Source organism: Macrobrachium rosenbergii, chromosome 35 (genome assembly GCF_040412425.1).
Source record: "Macrobrachium rosenbergii isolate ZJJX-2024 chromosome 35, ASM4041242v1, whole genome shotgun sequence".
NCBI lineage: Eukaryota > Metazoa > Arthropoda > Malacostraca > Decapoda > Palaemonidae > Macrobrachium > Macrobrachium rosenbergii.
Window position 1 is genome coordinate 4,650,851 of NC_089775.1, and position 22,559 is coordinate 4,673,409.

General features: G+C 40.3%; 2 protein-coding genes and 1 non-coding gene across 4 annotated transcripts; 2 read left to right on the forward strand and 1 right to left on the reverse strand.

The window, feature by feature from the left end:
- The first annotated feature begins 7,061 nt into the window (after positions 1-7,061).
- On the forward strand, positions 7,062-7,143 carry TRNAL-AAG (transfer RNA leucine (anticodon AAG)). The gene has a single exon. It is a non-coding gene; the product is annotated as a tRNA-Leu (tRNA).
- Positions 7,144-11,274: 4,131 nt separating this feature from the next.
- On the forward strand, positions 11,275-11,724 carry LOC136856256 (uncharacterized). The gene has a single exon (XM_067133949.1). The coding sequence runs from the start codon at positions 11,275-11,277 to the stop codon at positions 11,722-11,724; it is 450 nt and encodes a 149-aa protein (XP_066990050.1).
- A 2,846-nt stretch (positions 11,725-14,570) lies between these two features.
- LOC136856415 (cylicin-2-like) lies at positions 14,571-21,640 on the reverse strand. 2 transcript variants are annotated; one of them, XM_067134271.1, is made up of 2 exons: positions 21,397-21,640; positions 14,571-18,721 (listed from the first exon to the last, which is right to left on the reverse strand). In XM_067134271.1, exons 1-2 carry the CDS (start codon positions 21,442-21,444, stop codon positions 16,640-16,642), a joined length of 2,130 nt encoding a protein of 709 aa, XP_066990372.1. In that variant the 5' UTR covers positions 21,445-21,640; the 3' UTR covers positions 14,571-16,639. The 2 variants fall into 2 exon arrangements, with proteins under 2 accessions (XP_066990372.1, XP_066990373.1); XM_067134272.1 differs by lacking the exon at positions 21,397-21,640 and adding an exon at positions 20,781-21,258.
- Positions 21,641-22,559: the final 919 nt, after the last annotated feature.

The following is a 22,559-nucleotide window of genomic DNA, read 5'->3' on the forward strand; positions in this document are numbered from 1 at the left end:
CGTAATCGGAACTTCAGAAGTTCAAGGGAAAATGCAATGCGTTGCTACCCTAATGCTATAATCCTTGTTTTTGATAATTTACTTAGATTTTTTTTATTTATTTATTTCTTTATTTATCTGTTTTTATTATAACTTATCTTTTCTTTCTGTACGAGTATTTCACTTTACCTTTTATCACTTCTTTCGAATGAACACCTTAATATTCTTTGGAAGCTTGAATTTTCAAGTCATCTGGTGGGGCTGGTTCCAGATGAATAGGGTTCACCTTCTGAATAATAATAATAATAATAATAATAATAATAATAATAATAATAATAATAATAATAATAATAATAATACAAACCAGCTGATTGGTTTACAAAGATTATTGAAAGTTAGAAGCATTCCAAAGCCATCTGTGTGGCTTACAGATAAATGATTTAAGTTCCGTATCACTTAAGGGTCTTCGCAGCGTCCCTTAGGACCCTAGCTGCAACCCCTTTCGTTCCTTTTACTGTACCTCCTTTCACATTCTCTTTCTTCCATCCATCTTACTTTCCTCAACCCTCTCCTAGCAATTGATTCATAGTGCGACTGCTTTGAAGTTTCCCTCCTGATACACCTCTCAGACCTTTCAGTGTCAGTTTTGTTTCAGCGCTGAATGACCCCATAGGTCCCAATGCTGGGCCTTTTGCCTAAGTTCTCTATTCAGTTCAGTAAAATGATTTTGACGTGATGGTTAGAGGTAGAACCTCTCTTGGAATTGTGGTGGGGGTAGAGTGGTCATGTTTGATAATTATGGTGTCAGGGAAGAAGGTACTCTACATATGTCTTAGAATTCTGTGGAAGGTACGTAAAGTCTTCTGTGGAAGGTACTCAAAGTCCAGAACACAAATGATGATCTTTCTCTTGAAGGCTAAGATGTACGTTTGTGAACATAAACATTTAAAATGGAAGAATTTTGGTACAGCAGCTGACATCTGGTCCCCTGCAGTGTTAAAAATGTTTCAGATAATGCAGAACTGTCGTTATTGTTCGTCTGTAGGACATGGTCTGTGCACAGAATTGCAAATTGCATAATTGTGCATATGAACTGCACAACTTATCAGCGTGGGATGAGCTAGGAAATGGCCTGAAGAAACTAGTTTTCTGTACAGCCGCTACAGTGTATAATCAAGGCCACCGAAAATAGGTCTATCTTTCGGTGGTCTCGGTATAATGCTGTATGTGCCGCGGCCCACGAAATTTAACCACGTCCCGGTGGTGGCCTATCGTATATCGTTGCCAAAGCACGATTAAGGCTAACTTTAACCTTAAATAGAATAAAAACTACTGAGGAGGCTAGAGGGCTGCAATTTGGTATGGTTGATGATTGGAGGGTGGGTGATCAACATACCAATTTGCAGCCCTCTAGCCTCAGTAGTTTTTGAGATATGAGGACGGAGGGAAGTCTTCAGCAGGGCATTAGCCCCTCAGACAAATCTCTGTCAGGGGCAATTTCTCTTTACCCACAGACCTGCCACTGCTGTCATCAGAAGCTCTCCTCTGAAGCAAGCAAAACTCTTGTGCCTGACCCAGGAGAATCCCAGCTGGTACAGAGGAACTGATGGTTGCACAATCCACCAACAGGGTTCCTTACAACCAGGTGTGTCACCTGGTTGAAAAAGAGAGACAGGGATCACTCTTCACTGTCAAGAAGTTTTAGAGCACAGAAGGTACCATAACACTAAAAAAAAAAAATTACAAATTTGGATGTGATGTGATTGTCAGCTGGAGACATAAACTTAAAAGAGTAACGACAGAGTGCCAAGTACCTCCGTGTAATCAATACACCTTCAGATCTTGAAAACTGTTGAGGCTAGATGGCTGCAAATTGGCATGTTGATCATCCACCCTCCAGTCATCAAACATACCAAATTGCAGCCCTCTAGAATCAGTAGTTTTTATTTTATTTAATGTTAAAGTTATCCATAATCATGCTTCTAGCAACGATATAAGACAGGCCACCACCGGGACATGGTTAAATTTCATGGGCCGCAGCTCCTACAGCAATATACCGAGACCACTGAAAGCCAGATCTGTTTTCGGTGGCCTTGATTATAAGCTGTAGCAGCTGTACAGAAAACTCTTTGCGCCGGGAAACTTCGGCACATTTTTAACTTATTGAAACTTGTCCTGTGTCTTCAGCTGATAAGCTACCATTTGAACCATTAATTTTGGAAGAATGAGGATAAACTGAATACCACAAATCATTTTGAAAACCTTGCCTCAGGACCATATACAAGCTACAGAACTCTAGGTGGATTCAAGCGCAGTCTGGCAAGGCCACCTGTGGCAAGAAGTTCGGTTTGAGATAAATTAGATGAACTGACAGAGTCAAATGATGAAGCTTCTTCCCCCAGGGGTCTGCCAGAAGGTAATTTTCAGCTTCATAACCCAGTGGAACTGCAGAAGTCTGGGGGGATCAGGTTGAGCAGTTAACTGTCTGAATTCGTGACCATAACCCAGTTATTGTATGTCTCAAGGAACGAAACTGGGTAACACAGTAAATTAGTTATTATTATTATTATTATTATTAGATTATTATTACCATTTTCAGTCAGATAAATCGTATTCCTTCCAGCCCCCAAAGGGGCCACTGGGTGAAGCTGCCAAAGAATATCAGTGTTCATTAGGAAAAATGAAGAAGTGAATTAAAAAAATAAATTCATATTTAAGATTAACAGGCCTATGTTTGGGAGCCAAAAGGGTCTATAGTTTTTCAATACAAGTTCAATTTCAGTCAGCTAAATCGTCTACCTTCATATTCGTCTTTCTTCCATTTGACATTTCCAACCTCTGACAAATTAGCTACAATGGAAGATGACAATTGATTTCAGTGATGCAAAAAGTTTTCCAACTGCATTTTAATCCAACCAAAGGCAGTTTTCCAGTGGCTTTTACACCTGCGCAAGGACCTCTCTGGATTCCAGCAAATGGTTTCTGGTTTCAGCGTTGCAAAAAATGACCTGCAAGGAGACATCCAGGATTAACAGTGATTTTAGGCCGAATATCAGCGGTTCTGTGATATTGGCAACAGCGTTTCAGTCCAGAATGATGAATATAAATCTTAAGATGAAGAGTCCTCAGTCGTCGCATTTTACTCGTTTAAAAATGAGTTTTTAATGGTGGGCAGGCCTTGCCCATACTTGACTGCAAAGCATTTGTTGGTCGAATGCCCCATGCAGTCTTGGGGATTCAAGAGTTCGGGGTGGGTATGCCAAGATCCTTGGAGAGGGTGCGACGTATGATGCTATAATGGCATATTTAAATAAATTTCAGAAGCTGGAGTTTTACATGAGGTATCATCCAATCATTCCTTTTACTGTACCTCTGTTCCTATTCTCTTCCACCTTACTTTGGTTCATCTAACAATTGATTCATACAACTGCTGAAGGCTTTCCTCCTGCTGTTTTGCAGTGTTTAGAACTAGCCCCTGGGGGTCAATATTTTGCCGTATTTAGTACTAGCCCCTGGGGGTCAAATATATTTCTCCATATTTAGTACTATCCCCTGGGGGTCAAATGTCCCTAAATGCATTTGATCCCCAGGGTAGTAGTACAGCAAAACACATTTGATCCCCAGGGGCTAGTCAAAACAAATTTGATCCCCAGGGGCTAGTACTAAACACAGCAAAACACATTTGATCCCCAGGGGCCAGTACTAAACGTGGCAAAACACATTTGATCCCCAGGGGCTAGTACTAAACATGATAAAACTCATATGCCCCCCCCAGGGCTAGTACTAAACACAGCAAAACTCATTGACCCCCAGGGCCTAGTACTGAACACGGCAAAACACATTAGACCCACAGGGGCTAGTCCTAAACACAGCGAAACAACATAGATGAATCGCTGTCTCGCCACGTTTAGTACTAGCCCGCGGGGATCAAATGTCCCTAAACGAATTGGTCACTTCACAAATTCCCTGGGGGGGATTATGAGACCAGAAACCCCCAGGGAGTAAGGATTTGAATCGAATATAGAATTTAGGTCAAAGGCCAAGCATTGTGACCTAAGAGGTCATTCAGCTCTGAAACGGAAACTGACAGTAAGAGGTCTGAAAGCCTCAAAGCAGTTAAAGCAACATGAATCAATTGTTACAGAGGGTGGACAGTCAGATGGAAGAAAGAGAATATGAAAGGAGGTACAGTAAAAGGAACGAAAGGGGTTGCAGTAGCTAGGGGGCCTAAGGGAACGCTGCAAAGGACCTTAAGTAACGAAGGTTTTTGTCATTCAGTCCAGGAATTGGAACTTGTTCAGAGGTTCAAGCGAAGATGCCCAATGCATTGATACCCTAATACTATTCTCATATTTTAATAATTTTTATTTATTTATCTATTTATTAATTTATTTTTTCTTTTTTGATAAGTGGGATTTATTATTTCTTTATTTCTCTTTACTTCCTCTTACTTCTTCTTAATGAACTCCTTAATATTCTTTGGAAGGTTCAGTTTTAAGTCAGTGGCCCCTTTGGTGGGCTTGTTCCAGATGAATAGGGTTCATCTTCTGAATAATAATAATAATAATATTATTATTATTATTATTATTATTATTATTATTATTATTATTATTATTATTATTATTATTATTATTATTATTATTATTATTATTATATCCAGGGCTGGTGGGAAATGGTCCGTCAGAAACTGTGGGGTCTCTGAATGAGGATTCCACATCGACTTAAAATTTTCGTGTTGTGAAGGGGTATATACGCTGCTTTGAGTTTGTGGTAGAAACCATCAGAATGTTTTGTGTGACTGGGAGAAAATGTCCCAAATAATGGGGATGAAATGTACCTAAAAGTTGCGAGAAATTGTGTCTTGAAATGGGGAGGAACTGTGCCTAAAAAGGGGGAGGAATTTTGCCTGAAAATTGGGAGGAATTTTGCCTAGAAATGGAGAGGAAAATAGAAATGAATTTTGCTTGAAAATGGGGAGGAACTGAAAATGAATTTTGCCTAAAAAGGGGGGGAGGAATTTTGCCTGAAAATGGGGAGGAATTTTGCCTAAAAATGGGGAGGAATTTTGCCTAAAAATGGGGAGGAATTTTGCCTAAAAATGGGGAGGAATTTTGCCTAAAAATGGGGAGGAATTTTGCCTGAAAATGGGGAGGAATTTTGCCTGAAAATGGGGAGGAATTATGTCTGAAAATTTTGTCTGAAAATGGGGAAATTTTGCCTGAAAACGGGAGGATGTCTGAAAATGGGGAGGAATTTTGCCTGAAAATGGGGAGGAATTATGTCTGAAAATGGGAGGAATTATATCCTAAAATGTGGGGAAGAATTTTGCCTGAAGATGGGGAGGAATTAAAAATGGGGAGGAATTTTGCCTAAAATGGGGAAACTGTGCCTAAAAATGTCTAAAATTGGGAGGAATTTTGCCTAAAAAAATTTTGGGGAGGAATTGTGCCTAAAAATGGGGAGGAATTTTGCCTAAAAAAAGGGAGAATTGCGCCTAAAATTGGGGAGGAATTGTGCCAAAAATGGGGAGGAATTATGCCTAAATGTGAGGAGGAATTGTGCCAAAAAATGGGGAGGAATTGCGGCTAAAAATAGGGAGGAAATGTGCCTAGAAATGGGGAGTAATGTACCTAAAAATGGGGAGGAATTGTGCCTAAAATGGGAAGGAGATTTGCCTTAGAATGGGGAGGAAATGTGCCTAAAAATGGGGAAGAGTTGTGTCTGAAAATGGGGAGGAATTGTGCCTAAAAATGGGGAGGAATTGTGCCTAAAAATGGGGAGAAATTGTGCCTAAAAATGTGGAGGAATTGTGCCTAAAAATGGGAGAAATTTTGCCTAAAAATGGGAAATTTTGCCTAAAAATGTGGAGGAATTATGTCTAAAAATGGGGAGGAATTGTGCCTAAAAATGTGGAGGAATTATGTCTAAAAATGGGGAGGAATTGTGCCTAAAAATGGGAGGAATTGTGCCTAAAATTTGGGAGAAATTATTTCTTAAAATTGGGAGAAATTGTGCTTAAAATATGGGAAGGAATTGTGACAAAAAAATGGTGAGGAATTGTACCTAAGAATGGGGAGGAATTGTACCTACAAATGGGAAGAAATTGTTCCTAAAAATTGGTAGAAATTGTACCTAAAAATGGAGAGAGTAAGTGTGTTAATCACTTAGAAATTTCGTAATTGAAAACTCCAGTAATTCTCTCTCTCTCTCTCTCTCTCTCTCTCTCTCTCTCTCTCTCTCTCTCTCTCTCTCTCTCTCATTCCTAAATGACAAACCAGCTCTTTTATTTTGTAATTTAAAACCCCCTGGGACCCAGTAACCCTCCCAGCAGGTTTAAATGACCAGTTTTTTCAAGGTCACCAGATGACAGTTAGTGAAAAACCCCGTTACAATAGCTTAGTGGATTTAAGTAGTTTTAAATAGCTGTTTTGCGTTATTTTTTCATATTTATTATTAAAAATGCAAAGGGTCTTTGTCTCCATTAATATATTAAGGCTACTTGGTAGATAACACATCCATTTCAGTTCCATCTTAGACCGGAACTAGGAAGTGATGACGTCATCCACTCACACCCAGAAGAAATTTTAAAATTTTTAATATGTCGAAATTGCAGGGTTTTTCAGTTCGTCCGTTTTTGGAAAATGCAGTTCTGTATTTTATACATTTGGTTTTCACGTACGTGTGGAGTTGTATGATTTATTACGATAAATAAAGTAGATATTGAGGTGTGAAATTTACGAACCAAAATTGTGTAGACACCATTTTTATGTGAATTTCTTATTAATTCATCATATTTTGTTAATATACAGCTTTTATTTAATATTTAAAACTTTAAAATGTACTTTTAAGTACAAATTAAATGACTTTGCCCCTGTAATTAGTAATAAAATAAACAAAATATGTTACCATAAAAGTATCGAGAGGCTCATGACGTCACTGAAATCGACCAATGATTCCCCGCCGTTACTCTGACGTCACGATCTCTCAACCAATCACCATGAAAAAACTCGAAGAGGCGATGACGTCACGGACCCTGACGTAGCCACCTTTAAGTAGGTTGCCGGGACGTAATGGCGGTTCATGGTAGCGTGGCCGAGTGGTCTAAGGCGCTGGTTTAAGGCACCAGTCTCTTCGGGGGCGTGGGTTCGAATCCCACCGCTGCCAGACAACTTTTATTATCGTTATTAATGACTTAATGACGCCATTAATGGCTTAATAACGAGGCGACGACGCTTCCGCGTCGGGGTCCAGAAGTGGGCGGGGCTACCGGGGTTGACGTTGAGGTCAGAGGCGGGTTTAGCCGGATGATGAGGTCAGACTGACATTCAAGATGGCGGTGATGCCATCTTTTTTTTTTTAATATTTAAATGTCCGGCTTTACAATCCAAGATGGCCTTATTTGGCTCGAGGTCTTCAACTGGTCTTTGGAAATACGTGCGGAGGCGTTCGTAGGCCTATCAAGGACGGGCTTCGGACGTGGGAGAGTGCATAGGTCTACGGACTCTCTCTCTCTCTCTCTCTCTCTCTCTCTCTCTCTCTCTCTCTCTCTCTCTCTCTCTCGTACGTACATACATATACTATAAAACTGGTTTTATCCAACCTTTTGGCGCCAAACTCACCAACAAAATCAATCAATGGCGGACTTGAAACAGTATTGCAGCTCAGCCAACCTCTCTCTCTCTCTCTCTCTCTCTCTCTCTCTCTCTCTCTCTCTTCTCTCTCTCTCTCTCTCACGTATTTGGATTAAAGGCTAAGCAAAGGACATTAATCCGGTTTACAGGGAGAAAGAGAGAGAGAGAGAGAGAAGAGAGAGAGAGAGAGAGAGAGAGACTTATGATTGAAAATACGTGTAATTTTCTAGACCTAGTCTTGAATTATTATTATTTATGTTTTTATTAAGATTTATGGATATTTCTAGGCTCGATATATATATATATATATATATATATATATATATATATATATATATATATATATATATATATATATATAGATGAATATTTGTTACTATTTTCTTACGAAAATTAAAAAAATTTCTAGGCCGATGTTATACAGATACTAAATTTCCATTTGCGTGACTACAATAAAATTGTAGACAAATATTTATAATATAAATATTTATTTATGTATATTATAAATATTGTTTAAAGTCTCATTATAATTACGAAAAAGGAAAAGAAATTAGTAAACTGAGGTTGTTTGAAACTCTACGTGCATTGCACGCCATATTTCAACAAGCGTACATTTCGATCGATTTTTCAGCCTCGAGATTTCAATAAAGAGTAAAACTTACCGCAAGATATCCACAAATATTAAATAATGATTAACACATCACTGAAAATTAATAATTAATGAGAGAAATGAACGAGAGAGGGATTTTTCCTCTGAAAGTAAAGGACGAATGTTTGCGTCGTGGCGTCAGTACCTCCGGAGACGCGCGTTCGAATCCCACATCTCCCAAAGACGTTTTTACATCCTATAAATCCCTATACATCCCTATATCCCATCTATTAATCCTCCTGTAGTCATCCTATAGGACGTCGTGGCTCCGGATATCCTATATACAACGACAGGAGTAAGATTTACGCCAAAAGGCTTTCAAAAAGCTAAACGACGCCATCGAAGGTGCGTCTCCGGGAGCGAGCGTGACTCAGCACATTTTTCGCGGGTTCATTGCCCTACCCGACCTGTCCACGTAGGCCTAGGTTAGGCCTATGGCCCTATTCCAGACGGTTATTAGTTTATTTTCAGATGCTTTTCTTCAGCTGATGTCAGGAGATATAGGATTTGTTTTGAGAGAGAGAGAGAGAGAGAGAGAGAGAGAGAGAGAGAGAGAGAGAGAGAGAGAGAGAGGTACGGATCAATATTCACAGCAGAGATTTCAAGTAACACGCGTATGTGTGCTTCCATCCAGGGGTCGATGACCCCTGGGGTTCAAACTCCGTTGAATTGGTGTAAATTCGTCTCATTTTCTTATGATATTTTGTGAGGTGTGATTCCATTTTGGGTTTAAGTTGTTCCCGAGGTAATGTGGAGTAGATTTAGAATATATTCGTGGTTTAACATTTGTGGATATGAGAGTTTCGTGCTTGTAAGTGATAGAGATTCATATATATAAATAAAAAAAAATCTAGCCAATGTTTGAAACCAAGTTAACTCAAATCAGAAATGGTCATTTTTTCCAGCTGATTAAAAACCTTCAGATATTGAATTATTATTTTTTGAAACTAAGATGAAATGAAAGGTTGCATGAATGCAAAATATGAAAGAAAAACTGCCTGTTGCAATCTGCTTGTTGCAATATCTTGCCATAAGTAGAGCAGAAAATTGCAATGTTCTGCTGTGCTTGCCACAGAGGCTGGTGGAATAGGCTCGGGTGGTTTGGTCCTGCGATGAGAATGGAAGAGAAGAAGTGGTCAGGTAATATTTAGATTCAGGTGGTTTGGTCCTGCGATGAGAATGGAAGAGAAGAAGTGGGTCAGGTAAGATTTAGACTGGGGTGGTTTGGTCCTGCGATGAGAATGGAAGAGAAGAAGTCGGTCAGGTAAGATTAAGACTGGGGTGATTTGGTCCTGCGATGAGAATGGAAAGAGAAAGTAATATTTAGATTCAGGTGGTTTGGTCCATGAGAATAAGATTAAGATTTAGACGGGTGGTTTGGTCCTGCGATGAGAATGGAAGAGAAGAAGTCGGTCAGGTAAGATTAAGACTGGGGTGATTTGGTCCTGCGATGAGAATGGAAGAGAAGAAGTCTGTCAGGTAAGATTTAGATTCAATGAGAATGGAAGAGAAGAAGTTGGTCAGGTAAGATTTAGATTCAGGTGGTTTGGCTATGAGAATGGTTTGAAGTCCAGGTAAGGATGAGAATGGAGAGAAGAAAGAAGTCGGTCAGGTAAGATTCTAAGCAAAATCTGCATGAGTACACAAATAGGTTAATCACTCATGGTTGCATGTTTGTGTCTGTGAAATGCTGATGCATAACACCACTTAGTGTTCCAGGCTTCAGCACAGTCTTTTAAACTGCTCAATCAGTGTTCCAGGCTTCTTCACAGCCTGTGAAACTGCACAATCAGTGTTCCAGGCTTCTTCTCAGTCTGTGAAACTGCACACTCAGTGTTGCAGACTTACACAGCCAGTTAAACTGCACACTCAGTGTTCCAGGCTTCCTCACAGTCTTTGAAACTGCACACTCAGTGTTCCAGGCTTTCTCACAGTCTGTTACACTGCACACTCAGTGTTCCAGGCTTCTTCACAGCCTGTCAAACTGCACACTCAGTGTTCCAGGCTTCCCCACAGTCTGTGAAATTGTACACTCAGTGTTCCAGGCATCTTCACAGACAGTGATACTGTCTCCAGTTCTCCTGGAGATTGTCCCCTTGGGAAGACAACGTCAGAGGTACCATCAGGTGATATAACTGAAGCATCAGACATTTTTACACTTAATTTAACCTGGTCTGGGACATTTTATAAGAATTAATGGCTGAGAACTTGAGGACTGTCAGAATTTTTAATTGCATTGTTTAACAGGAATCTGGGATTTGAGTCCATTTGACATTGCTAAAGTAAGTCATTTCAGATGGACTGCACACATGTTTTAATGATAATTTAGCTTAATCTAACCATAAACACAGTGATTTTAATAACTGACATATGCCAGTATAGTTTTCAGCTGTTTACAGATACATAAATTGTAAATTTTGGAAGGTGGCATTGGGAAATTAACTTTTCACAAAATTGCCAAGCTGTAGCAGACCAATCTGAATGTGGCATGTAACTTGCTTTAAATTGGACTATAGCTGAAGATTCAAAGATTTTCTGTAGTATGTTTCACAGAGAAAATTTTATATTGGTCTTCCACTTGCTATATATAATTATACCAACATTCTCCTAATATTTTCAGGCCTACAACATTTTGCTTTTCAACTGAGAGGACCAAAATGAAACCTTCCACTGCAGGTATTTCTTTTTCATGTTCTTGTTTCATTTTTCTGTGCCATTCCATAACTATAGGTTATTATTTAGTTAGATGGTCGAATCCAGCCACTAGGGGTGGGGACGAGCCAGTCCAACTCAGTGCCAGTCCCAAGCCTGGATAAATTGGGGGGTAGGTGCCGGGAAGGGCATCCGGCCATAGAATCCAGCCAAAACCAAACATGACTGTTTACATTCATTAGAAATCGGACAGTGCTAGGGCGTCCCCATAGGCGACGCGCAGAGCCCTTGCCTGCCCCCTGTGATATATGGGCAAGGGCCACTGGGTAGCAGGCACCCACGGTCAAAGAAGCGAGTCCAAAAATGAAGAGCGAGAAGAAGAAGAAGATGGTGGTAGCTTTGAGAGTTGGAACTCTGAAAGTGAGGACAATGACTGGAAAGAGAAGAGAGATGGTGGAGCTGGGATGTGGATATAAATTGCTACATAGTGGAACAAATAAGAAAGGTAGGAATGGAGTGGGAAAAATTCTGCCCAGAAGCTTAAAACACAACATAATAAGCTTGAAGACGACAAGTGATAGAGCAATGCATGTGAAACTGTGCCTAGGTGGAAAAATTGTCAACGTCCTGAGTGCTTATGCCCCTCAAGCAAGATGTGACGAAGTTGAGAAAGTGGTATTTTGGGAGGAAATGAACCGACAGTTGAGTGAAATGGCAGCAGAAGAGTTTAATTATTGGTGGTCACATGAACAGAAGGACCAGAGAGGGTACCGAGAGGGTGCACGGTGGCTGGGAAGTTGGAGAGAGAAATGACGATGGTGAGAGTTTTGTGGACTGCGCCATGTCATTTGATTTGGTTATTGTCAACACCTGGTTTGAAAAGAAAGAAAATCTGTGCATCACACACAAGAGTGGAGCAAGAGGAAGTCAAATTGACTTCCTCTTGTGCAGAAGATTGGAGAATGTGTGGCAAGACAGCCCAAGGTGGTGTTAATGGACTTGGAAATAAGGAACACAGTGAAAGTCAGGACTGTGTGCATCCCATCAACAATCAAGCTGTGGAAACTGACACAAGGGAGGAAGTGAGACAGGAATTTGAGGAGAGAGTATTGAGGGAAGTGAGATTGCTAGAGGGAGTGCAAGAATGGTGGAACCACAACAGTCTGGTGATAAAGAGAGTGGGTGGAGAGGTGTTGGGAAAGACGTCTGGGAAGCTGAAAGGACTGCATAGGTCTGAAAAAGGCATATGATAAGAGTTCCATGCCAAGAGGCTTGTAGGTGTATGCGAGGTTGGTCCAAGAAATGTGTGAAGGAGCAAAAACGCAGGTTAGAGGCATCGTTGGGTTAACTGAATGGATACCAGTAAGAGTTGGTTTACATCAGGGATCTGCTATAAGTCCACATCTTTTTGACCTGATAATGGATGTGCTATCTCAAGGAATAAGAGATAAATCCCCCTGGTGCATGATGTTTGCTGATGACAGTGTTATGCAGCACCAACATAGGGGTAGTGGAGTCAAAACTAGAGCGATGGAGGAAGGTGCTGGAAGACGAAAGATTAAAGATCAGCAGGAAGAACACTGAATACCTAAGTTTTAATGAAGATCAAGACTCTGAGATTAGTATGGAAGGGACAAGGTTGAACCGCGTAGAAAAATTTAGGTATCTTGGTTCGACAGTAGCTGATGATGGAAATTTGGACGTAGAAATAACACACAGAGTGCAGGCTAGGTGGAAAAATTGGAGAGAGATGTCAGGTGTCTTGTGGAACCACAGAACCAACATAAAGGTTATAGGAAGAGTGTATAAGACAATAGTGAGACCAGCTTTGATGTATGGAGTAGAAACATGGCCGGTAAGGAGATTGCAAGAGAAGAAATTGGATGCGGTGGAGATGAAAACACTCTGGTGGACGTGTGGAGTGACAAAAATGGACCGGATCGAAAACGAAAGAATAATCGAACTACTAAAGTCGTAGAACCATCAAAGAAGGCCCGGGAAAGAAGACTGCAGTGGTATGGCCATGTGGTGAGAAGGGATGAGACAAATGGAGGTGCCTGGGAAAAGATGCAGAGAAAGAAGAAGAAGATGATTTAGTGAGATTGGTCTGAACGTGTGGGGAGAACGGAAGATCACTTGGGTTGTTTTTATTCACCCAATGTTTTTCAACCTATGGGTATCATCAGAGCCTTTTTTGTGAACCAAATTGATGTATATATATAAATATATGTAAATATACAAATATCAGTATATATGAATTTCCATCACCATTTTGATCATAGCTTTGAAAAAAAAAATAATAACCTTTAGATCCACCTACCAAAGGAGGACAGCATGAAACAAACGAAAGTAATTACAAAAAAAAGAAGATTTTTTTTATTGTTGTAATCAACAAATACAAAACTGTGATTAATACAAGTTAAAACAAAGCAAAGTGGTCAAGACAGTTTTTTTTGGGGGGGAAATAATCAGCAGAAACAAATGATTTTAGATTCGACATTTTGTTTTGGTCCAAAGTTTGATATTGATATATATATATATATATATATATATATATATATATATATATATATATATATATATATATATATATATATATATATATATATATATAATATAAATGTTTGTGGATTTTGCTATTAATAGGTTTCAAACTGTTTTAACAAATACAGTTGAGCCAATAGGTTTCAAACTGTTTTTATTTAATGACACAAGCCAATGTTATAATCAAACTGTTTTTAAAAATGCAGTTGAATTTAATGAATGACACAATCCAATAGGTTTCAAACTGTTTTAACAAATACAGTTGAATTTATTTAATGACATAAGCCAATGTTATAATCAAACTGTTTTCAAAAATACAGTTGAATTTAATTAATGACACAAGCCAATAGGTTTCAGACTTTACAAATACAATTGATTTTAATTAATGACATACCCAACATTATTTTTTCAAACTGTCTACAAACAGTTGATTTTGGTAATACTTTACTATTGTTATATTAATATTATAATTATATTACTATCATTTTTTTTTCACATTTTCACCTAAGCTGGTCTCGACCACCTATCTACTCTACAAAATGAAATCTACCCTTTACTAAAATCTATAACAATCTCCTATAAAAAGCAATTTAAAAATATATATAGAACCCTTCCAAATCAATGTGATTTCGAAGGGGAAAATGAATATAAATCTTACATAATTTTTTCACCAACACTGGTCAAACTGTTGTTTATTATGGCAGAACTTCTTTCATAAAAATTAATGTTGGAATTCGGTCCATAATAAACATGAATAATTCCTCACAGTGAATTTTTGTGGTCTTCAACATTCCTAATTTCAAATTGCTGTGATAATTTTGGTGAGAATTTTTTGCCTGTTTGATTGCTAAAGCCAGATTAGTTTCGAAATTCGTCTTAAAAATTGCCCAAAATAATTGTACGTCAAATTGAATTTTTGCAGAATTTTTGTATGTAAATTTATGAGTATTTATTGATGTTTTGGCTTATACAAGCAAAAGTTTCTTATATGAATGAGAAGATAAGGTATACGAAGTTAAAAATATTAAATATACCCGGGTAGAAGTGAATATTATACACATGCATATTTTTTGTGTTGTAATTTTTTTATTGCGTATTGCAACTTAGTTTGTCTGTGTATGTATGTGTGTGTGTGTTTGACCTACTAATTTATTCGTATTGTCTTTAACTTTTCTGAACGAAGCGTAAAAATTAATAATGTGAGTTTGGACCACTTTCAAAGAACCGAAGTTTTGCCAAAACTATCCAACAGTCTAAATCATAAAAAAAAACATATAAAATCATGTTTGGCCAAGAAAAAAAAAACACACTTGAAAAAACATGAAGCAATGAATAAATTAAAACGTAACTCTTGTAAAATATGGATTTTTTTTTGTCAGATATTTTAGAACCCCTTCTCAGTGGGATACTTAGAAGGTCGATACAAGTATTTTTTTTTTTACTACTCTGAGAGAATATTTACAAAAATGGGTCACCAAATTCAGTGGCCCACCAAGGTCCATCAGTTGAGGGTCGTGTGACCTCGTCAGCTCATGTGGGTAGGAGGGGTCAGGTCATCTGATTAGGCAGGAGACTTCTAATATTTGATGTTGAAGTGGCTTACAATCTATACATTTTTATCCCAGTAAGTTAATGTGAATAAATAGATAAATAAATACATTAATTATTAATTTGCTTTAACAAATGACCTTTGTCCTCTCTTTGACACAGATGCTGAAACTGATAGACCTTTTTAAAGTCTACAAAATGATACAATATTCTGTTGAAAAAATGTTGTCAATGAACAAAAATTAAAAAAAAATTTTTTTGTATGAAAAATTTTTTTTTAATAGAGTTAAAATTTTCCAGAGCAACGCGATACAAAATAACACTTGAAATCTCTTCGATACAGGATATTGTACCTTACAGGCTTTTTTTTGCATTTAATGCACTTCTCTTGTACCATAATTGCAGTGGGGCTTTCGATACAATCGTTCGAATTTGTACTCAAGAAATATTTTTTTGTTTACATTTTTTATTTTTTTATAGAGGCTGCAAGTTCCCCACGTTGTGATTGCCTCTCTGCGCACGCGCGCCAACAACTCCTCCACTATGCCTCAGAACTGGCATTCTATATATGCAAAGTGTTGTACTTTCCTTTCTTAGTTCACACACACACATACACACACACACACGAACAAACACATGCACAACTATGCTGGCCAAATGCTACCGAGTGTACAGCCACACTCGCCAATCTGCTTATTCGCACTCGGAAAGGTGTCGCTATCTTCACTGGGTGTCTACACAATTTTGAGATCTACTTTACCACGTCACACGCATTTACGCGTATACTACGTACATTTAGACAGGCAGGTAGTCCCCGGGTTACGTCGGACTCGGGTTACAGCACCGCGTCACAACGGAACCCCCGCCGTAACCTTGGGAATGCCTGCACGCACAGCTATACCTCTGAAAAGCTCACATCAAACAGGACGTCCTCTCTCAACGCTGCTAGCTTAGACCAAGCATCGCACGGCAGTAGACATTCGCTGCCCAGGAGCTGTGGTCAGAACACTTCCTCACTGAGATCTTTCAATTTGGGGCATAAACACCACTAAAACGGTAAGAAAGTAAGAAATTACTTTACAAGAAGACATAAATACCATTTCTTCTTCTTATATCACATAGGGCTCCTGGGTCCACTAGATTGAGATCTGTGCACTAGGATAGTCGTGCGATTGTCCTGGGACGCTCGATGTCACTGTCGGTGCTAGTTCCTCCCAACTCTCTCTCTCTCTCTCTTGAAGTAATGTGAATCAGCTATTTACAGAAATATACAGAGATAACACTAACTATTTACATTTCAACTGAAGGGGAAACGAGACTGAAAGTGGGACTCGACGGCCACACTCTCACACACCGAGAAAATTCAGAAAAGGTTCAGTGATTCTACAGTACCTCTGAGAAAAGCTATACATGAAATTCACAGCCTTTTGTACTGTAAAATTTGAACTATGTTTCCTGGCCAGGTCACTAACCAACGATGATGATTAGGGAAAGCATTTGTTTTCCAGGATACATCCGTCAATCCTGCTTTCTTCTCGTCCTCAGTCGCTCAACAGAGGACTGGACACTACCAAGTCTTGCCTACGTCTGAAGACTTGAATCTACCGGGGTACAGGTGCGCGTCAGCGGAATCCCACTACTTCGTCTTCTTGCCGACGACTTTCGGCTTCTTCTTGTCCGCCGAGAGCGCGCCGTTCTTGAGCAGTTTCTTGTCCTTCAGGTAGAAGCCGTTCTTCAGCAACTTCTTATCTTTCAAGTGTAGGCCGTTTTTCAGGAGCTTGTAGAGCAAGTTCTTCTTCCCTTGCTTGTAGGCCGCCACATAACTCTTGAGAATCTTCTCCACCTTCGCTTTGTCTCTGAGCGCGGCTATGTGAGACTTTCTGACCGCCTTTGGTTTCTTGGAAGTTTTGTTAACGAGCTTTTTGGCGTTCTTGATGCTCTTATGCCTCCAATCTGGATCATCCTCCTTCTTCTTCTTCTTCTTTTGCAATGTTTTCTTCTGTGGTTTTTCTTTGTACTTTGCTCTCTTGGCTTTGGCACCCGGCTTGGTGGTCTTGGGTGCCTTTCGCTTCCTGTCGGCTTTCTGGAAAGACTCGCTGGACTTTTTAAGTGGTTGAGTCGTCCCTCCGGCGTTTCCAGGGTTCTTAGATGCCTGAGCCGCTTTTCCGGCATTGCCCTTCTCCCCCGTCGCCTTCTCATTACTGGATATGCTTGAAGTCCCAGCCTTTTTCTGACAGTGCTTGGAAGCCTTCGGACTTATCTTTTTGCCGGGGATCTTCTTGCAGAGGTCAGACGGCTTGGAACTGACCCGCTTACCGAGACTGGCGGACTTTGGATGTAGCTTTCCCACAGAACTTCTGATCTCCAGTTGCGATGCATCTTTGGGGCTTTTGGATGCCTTGTCGCTCGTCTTGCCGTCTCCCTTGGCGGCTGATGGCGCCTTATCCTTGGGTTCTTTGCAAACTCTGCTCAGGCATGGTCTGCTTGGGCATTCTTTAGAGTCTGTCTTCACACACACGCCGGAACCCTCGTTCAGTGATGTGCAGACCTTCATTACTTCCGGTACGCTACCTTTTCGTGGTCTTCCTCGGCTGCTGTACTTTCTCACTCGCTCCTGACGGAATTCCTTTCGCGGCCTTCCCCTTGTTCTTTTGATGCCGTGATCTGAAGCGCATGCTGGAATCTCGTATACCTTACTTAAGACTGCGGTCACTTCCCTCGGAAGTTGAGACGCTGCTTCCTTCCTTTCCACTGTAGCTTTAGACGGGAAGTTGGCTAATGCTTTGCAGGCGTCGTTAAGCTGACTCGCGGTTACTTTTTGAAGTCTCACCATCACCACACTGTTTTTAAGAATGTTGCAAGCTTTGTTAACGCTTGTGGTGGAGTCATTCAATGGTTTGCCACTTCCCTGAGCTGGCGTTTTCTGTGGCGCGTTGTCACTTCTCTCCTGACAACTGTTCTTGGACGTGTTTGGTGCCTTACTGTCCTGATGAGAGTCTTTTCCATCACTGTTTTTTGTTTTTGGTGTGTCAGGATGCTGATGCCTTTTTTGCTCCCGCTGGTCCCTCTCGTTCGATGTCCCGTCGTCCTTGCCTGACCCTGTAGCCTCTTCCTTTTTATCTTTGTCAGAAACATTATTTACAACATGATTAGGCTTGTGAAGGCTCAGGGGCTTCTTGAGAGCTGTTTTCTTACTCTTGGTGGGCGACTGCTTTCTGATCTGCGTTCTGGCGTGGCGGAAGGACGACCTCCTGCCCGTGACGACGACGGCGTTGTTGTCCTTCTTGTGGTTATTCCTCAGGGATTTCTTGATGTCACGGATGCGTTGCTTCCTGGCAATCTCCTGCAGCATCGCCTTCTCCCCCGAGAAGTAATCCAGCTCGCTGAAGATTTTGACGGTGCTCGGGCCGAAGGAGACTCTCTTCTTGACTTTCTTGACGGGAGACGCCGGCTCGTTCTTCACTTTGCCGTGCTTCTTCACGTAGTCCAGGAGGGACTCCTTGTGGGCGATGCTGATGCCGTTGCTGCCCTGCGTCACGCCGTTGAGGCCGTTCTTCATGGCTGGGTGCTTGAGGGAGTGGTGATAGCCGTTGAAAAGGTAGCCTCCTGTGTAGTTGCAGATGATGGAGACGAGGGCTGCCTTGGCGTCCTCCCCGAGACTCTTGGTCACTGGCCCATTTTTCACTGTCCTCGGCCTACCTCTCACGGAAGACAGCGCCTGAAATGCAAAGCCGAGCGTTAATGAACGTTTGAGTGTGAGCCGCGAAGAGTGATCGTCAGATCGAAACATTATTATACGCTGAGCAAAATGGGGACAAAACCAATAACTTTTTAGATTCATGTTGTCTGAGACTCCAGTAACTTTTTAGGTTCCTGTAGTCTGAGGCTTCAACGGACAGCACTTTCCGTAACATTTTGCAAGTGTCGGCACTTTTCGTCAGGTAGGTTACCTGTGTCAGAGTTGTGGAAAGAGTGTTATAGTGTTTTATTGATGTTATCCTGGTTATAACTGTACAGTTAACAGGACACACCCATCACAATAAGAGCACAGAACACCCCCTGCCACCCCATGTGGCCTGCAACAAGGCTCTGTATATACACTCCATTATAGCTTGAATAATAATAATAATGATAATAATAATAATAATATAATAATAATAAAGTTTCTTCTTAACAAACCAAATCTTCCATTAAATTTTGCCATGCAAACATTGCAGTCCTCCCAAGACCTTTGGGGTGAGGTTGCTAACCCCATAACTATCTTCCACTCTGGCTACAACCCACAACAATCAACTGACCACCAGGTACATCACTCACCATCCTGACTTATGATTTAAATACTTTAAACTTTTGAAAACTATAGGGATTCTAGGGAAAGTCTAAAAGTCTGTAGAAAATTTTATAGTGAATTCCTTAAGTGTATGGTGATTTATAGTGTATGATGAACAGAAAGGTGTATAGTGATTATAGGAAGTCTATGGTGAATTTAGAATGCCTGTGGTGATTACTGACAAGTTTATGGTGAATTTAATAAGTCTGTAGTGATTGTAGTCAAATATGGTGTATTAGGAAAAGTCTATGGTGACTAATGAAAAGTATGGTGAATTCAGTCTATGGTGAATGTATGGTGAATTCAGAGTCTATGGTGATGTATGGTGAATTCAAAATGTCTATGGTCGTTACTGAAAAGTCTATGGTGAATTAAGGAAAAAAATTTATGGTGATTGTGGGCAAAGTATGGTGCAACAGATGAACTCTATATGGTGATTAAAATAAGTCTATGGTGAATCCTGATTATGCAATGGTGATTACAAGGTAGAGTGTGTTTAATCCAAAATAAATATACTATGTATTCAAATGGTCTACAGTGAATGCAAAAATAGGTCTACTGTGATACCAGCTTAGGTCTACAGTGCATACAAGCACAGTTCTACAGTGAACACTGAAATAGGTCTATAGTGAACTCAAGAATGGTTCTACAGTGAATACGAGGATAGGTCTACAGTGAACAGAAGCACAGTTCTACAGTGAACCCAAAAATAGGTCTGTATTGAACTTTGTGAACTCAGGAACAGTTCTACAGTGAATATAAGAATAGGTCTACAGTGAACAGAAGCACACAGTTCTACAGTGAACACAAAAATAGGTTTATAGTGAACTCAAGAACAGTTCTACAGTGAATACAGTTAGCCTACAGTGAATTTAAAAAAAAACGTGACCAATACAAAGATACTGCCTACAACGTATATATACAAACAAAAAAAGAGATTTAACACTGAATACAGGCACTATAAATGTACAGTGAATACAATAAAATGGCGGAAAGCCTACGGTGAATACAGTGTGAATACAATGAACGCATCAAAAACATAAATAAAAAAAAAATGCATACAAAACGCACTGTCATCTCGGTCGCGTTCTGTTCCGATTGAACAGACCTACAATGTTCTCCTGTTATTGAATAATTCCTCCGTCTAAATGTCTGTGTGTCTGTTAAAACGATTAATATATATTTTATAAATAATGAATTTAAGGAAGATGAATCCAAACGGGTTGAATTCATCGTCGAATCGTTAAAAAAAATATATTAATTCACAATGACGTAATGCCTATCCCGACTCCCCGACCTCGTGCAGTAACCAGCCTCTTCTTCTTCTTCCCATCTTGTTTCGGCGTTGCAAATCGCCATATTCTTATCGATAACAAAGAAAACAGACTTGATAAAGCAAGACTAAGCAATATTCTTCGATATTATGCAAGAACATTACGGAAATCACCTTTAAATATGGTGTAGATTGGTCTAAATATTTCGTCAGCATTGGCAGGTGGCCAAGCCCTCGGTGGGCGATACGAGCTAAACGGGTCTCGCTGCCTTTCGTCACCTGTTTTTACAGGAAAAGGGACGACAGGGGGACAGGTGGATATCGAGGGGGGCACGCACCCCTCGGTTTAGCTTCCGCAGGGGGGAAAGGGGGTCCTGGTCAAATTTTAACAGGTCAGAATGCGTCCGAAGTTCGAGGTCACTGAACTGGCCGCTTCTCTTTCTCTTTCTCTCTCTCCGTAGCACATCTCTCTCTCTCTCTGCTCTGCTCCACCTCCACCACCACCACCTCCTCCTCCTCATTCTCCTCCACTTTTTCCACCTCCTCCTCCAACTCCACAAGCTCCCTCTCCCTCACGACCACTCTTTCTATCAATTTCTCTATCTGGCTCGAAACGCCTGTACCTCCCCCTAGGGTACTCCCCACCACTCCCCCTCCACCCGCGCGAAAGGTGGTGTTGGTGTTGGCGACGGTGGTGGTGGTGGAGGAGGAGGAGGAGGAGGAAAGCTGTCACTTCACACAAATAGACGCCTCTCCAGCGAAGGGCGAAGGCTCCCCCGCCCTTCCTTACCTTGCGTTTGGTTACCATCAGATTCCCGAAGTCGGAGGGACGCTCCATGAGACCTAGACGCCCATGGCGACGGCGGGAAAGTCACAAATACTCGGGAGGACGCTGCTTAGCGTGTGTGTGTGTTACCTTACTCCTTACACACCACTCTCTCTCTCTCTCTCTCACTCACTCACTCATTCTCTCTCTCTCTCTTTCTCTTTCTCTCTCTTTCTCTCAGTGGCGTGGATCGGGTCGGCTCAGACTCGCTGGCGACGTCTGGTAATTACGGCCGGGCGCGTGGATATCGTACGTTCTCCTCTCGAGTCGTCGTTCCTTAGCGGGGAGTTGTCGATCACTAACCGGATATTATTGTTATTTTATAATTTTTTTTATTGTTTTTCGTGATTTAGGGATTTCTCAATGTTTCCTGGAAGGAATATGACGCGTTTTTAAGGGGGAAACTTATTTTTGTAACATGTTCTGAGTATTTACTGTTATTTATGTATATAGTTTATACTTCCAAAGTCCTGTAGACATTGAAATGAATTTATATACATATATATATATATATATATATATATATATATATATATATATATATATATATATATATATATATATATATATATATATATATATATATATATATATATATATATATATATATATATGAAACCTTCTTAGTTCCCAGTGCTGGGCCTTTGGCCTAAACTTTATATAACAATTCCAGGTCATTAAGTGAAATATTTGGCATTTCTTTAAAAAAACCAATCGCTGAAATGATAATTATTAACTGTAATCCCTCTAACAAAGTGGCTATTATTATTATTATTATTATTATTATTATTATTATTATTATTATTATTTATTATTATTGACGAAATCTTCAGAGACCTGAAACTACAAAATTATAAAATCACAGGGTTTTGGGATCATACCCTTTTTTCCGCCCGTGGGAGGTGCACCTTGCCTCCAGATGTACAACAGCCTTAGAAGACAAGGACAGCTGACGAAGGGAAAGACGCCCCCTCCACTCAAAAAGGGCGTCACACCACCCTTTGCACAGACTCCGGAGAAGCCACAACAAGGCTGTTCACGGCACCTCCAAGATGCCCCCTGCAGTAGAAGCATCTGTTCAAGGGCGTCTTCAGAATAAGTCAGGGTTCAGGATGCTTGTCACAAGC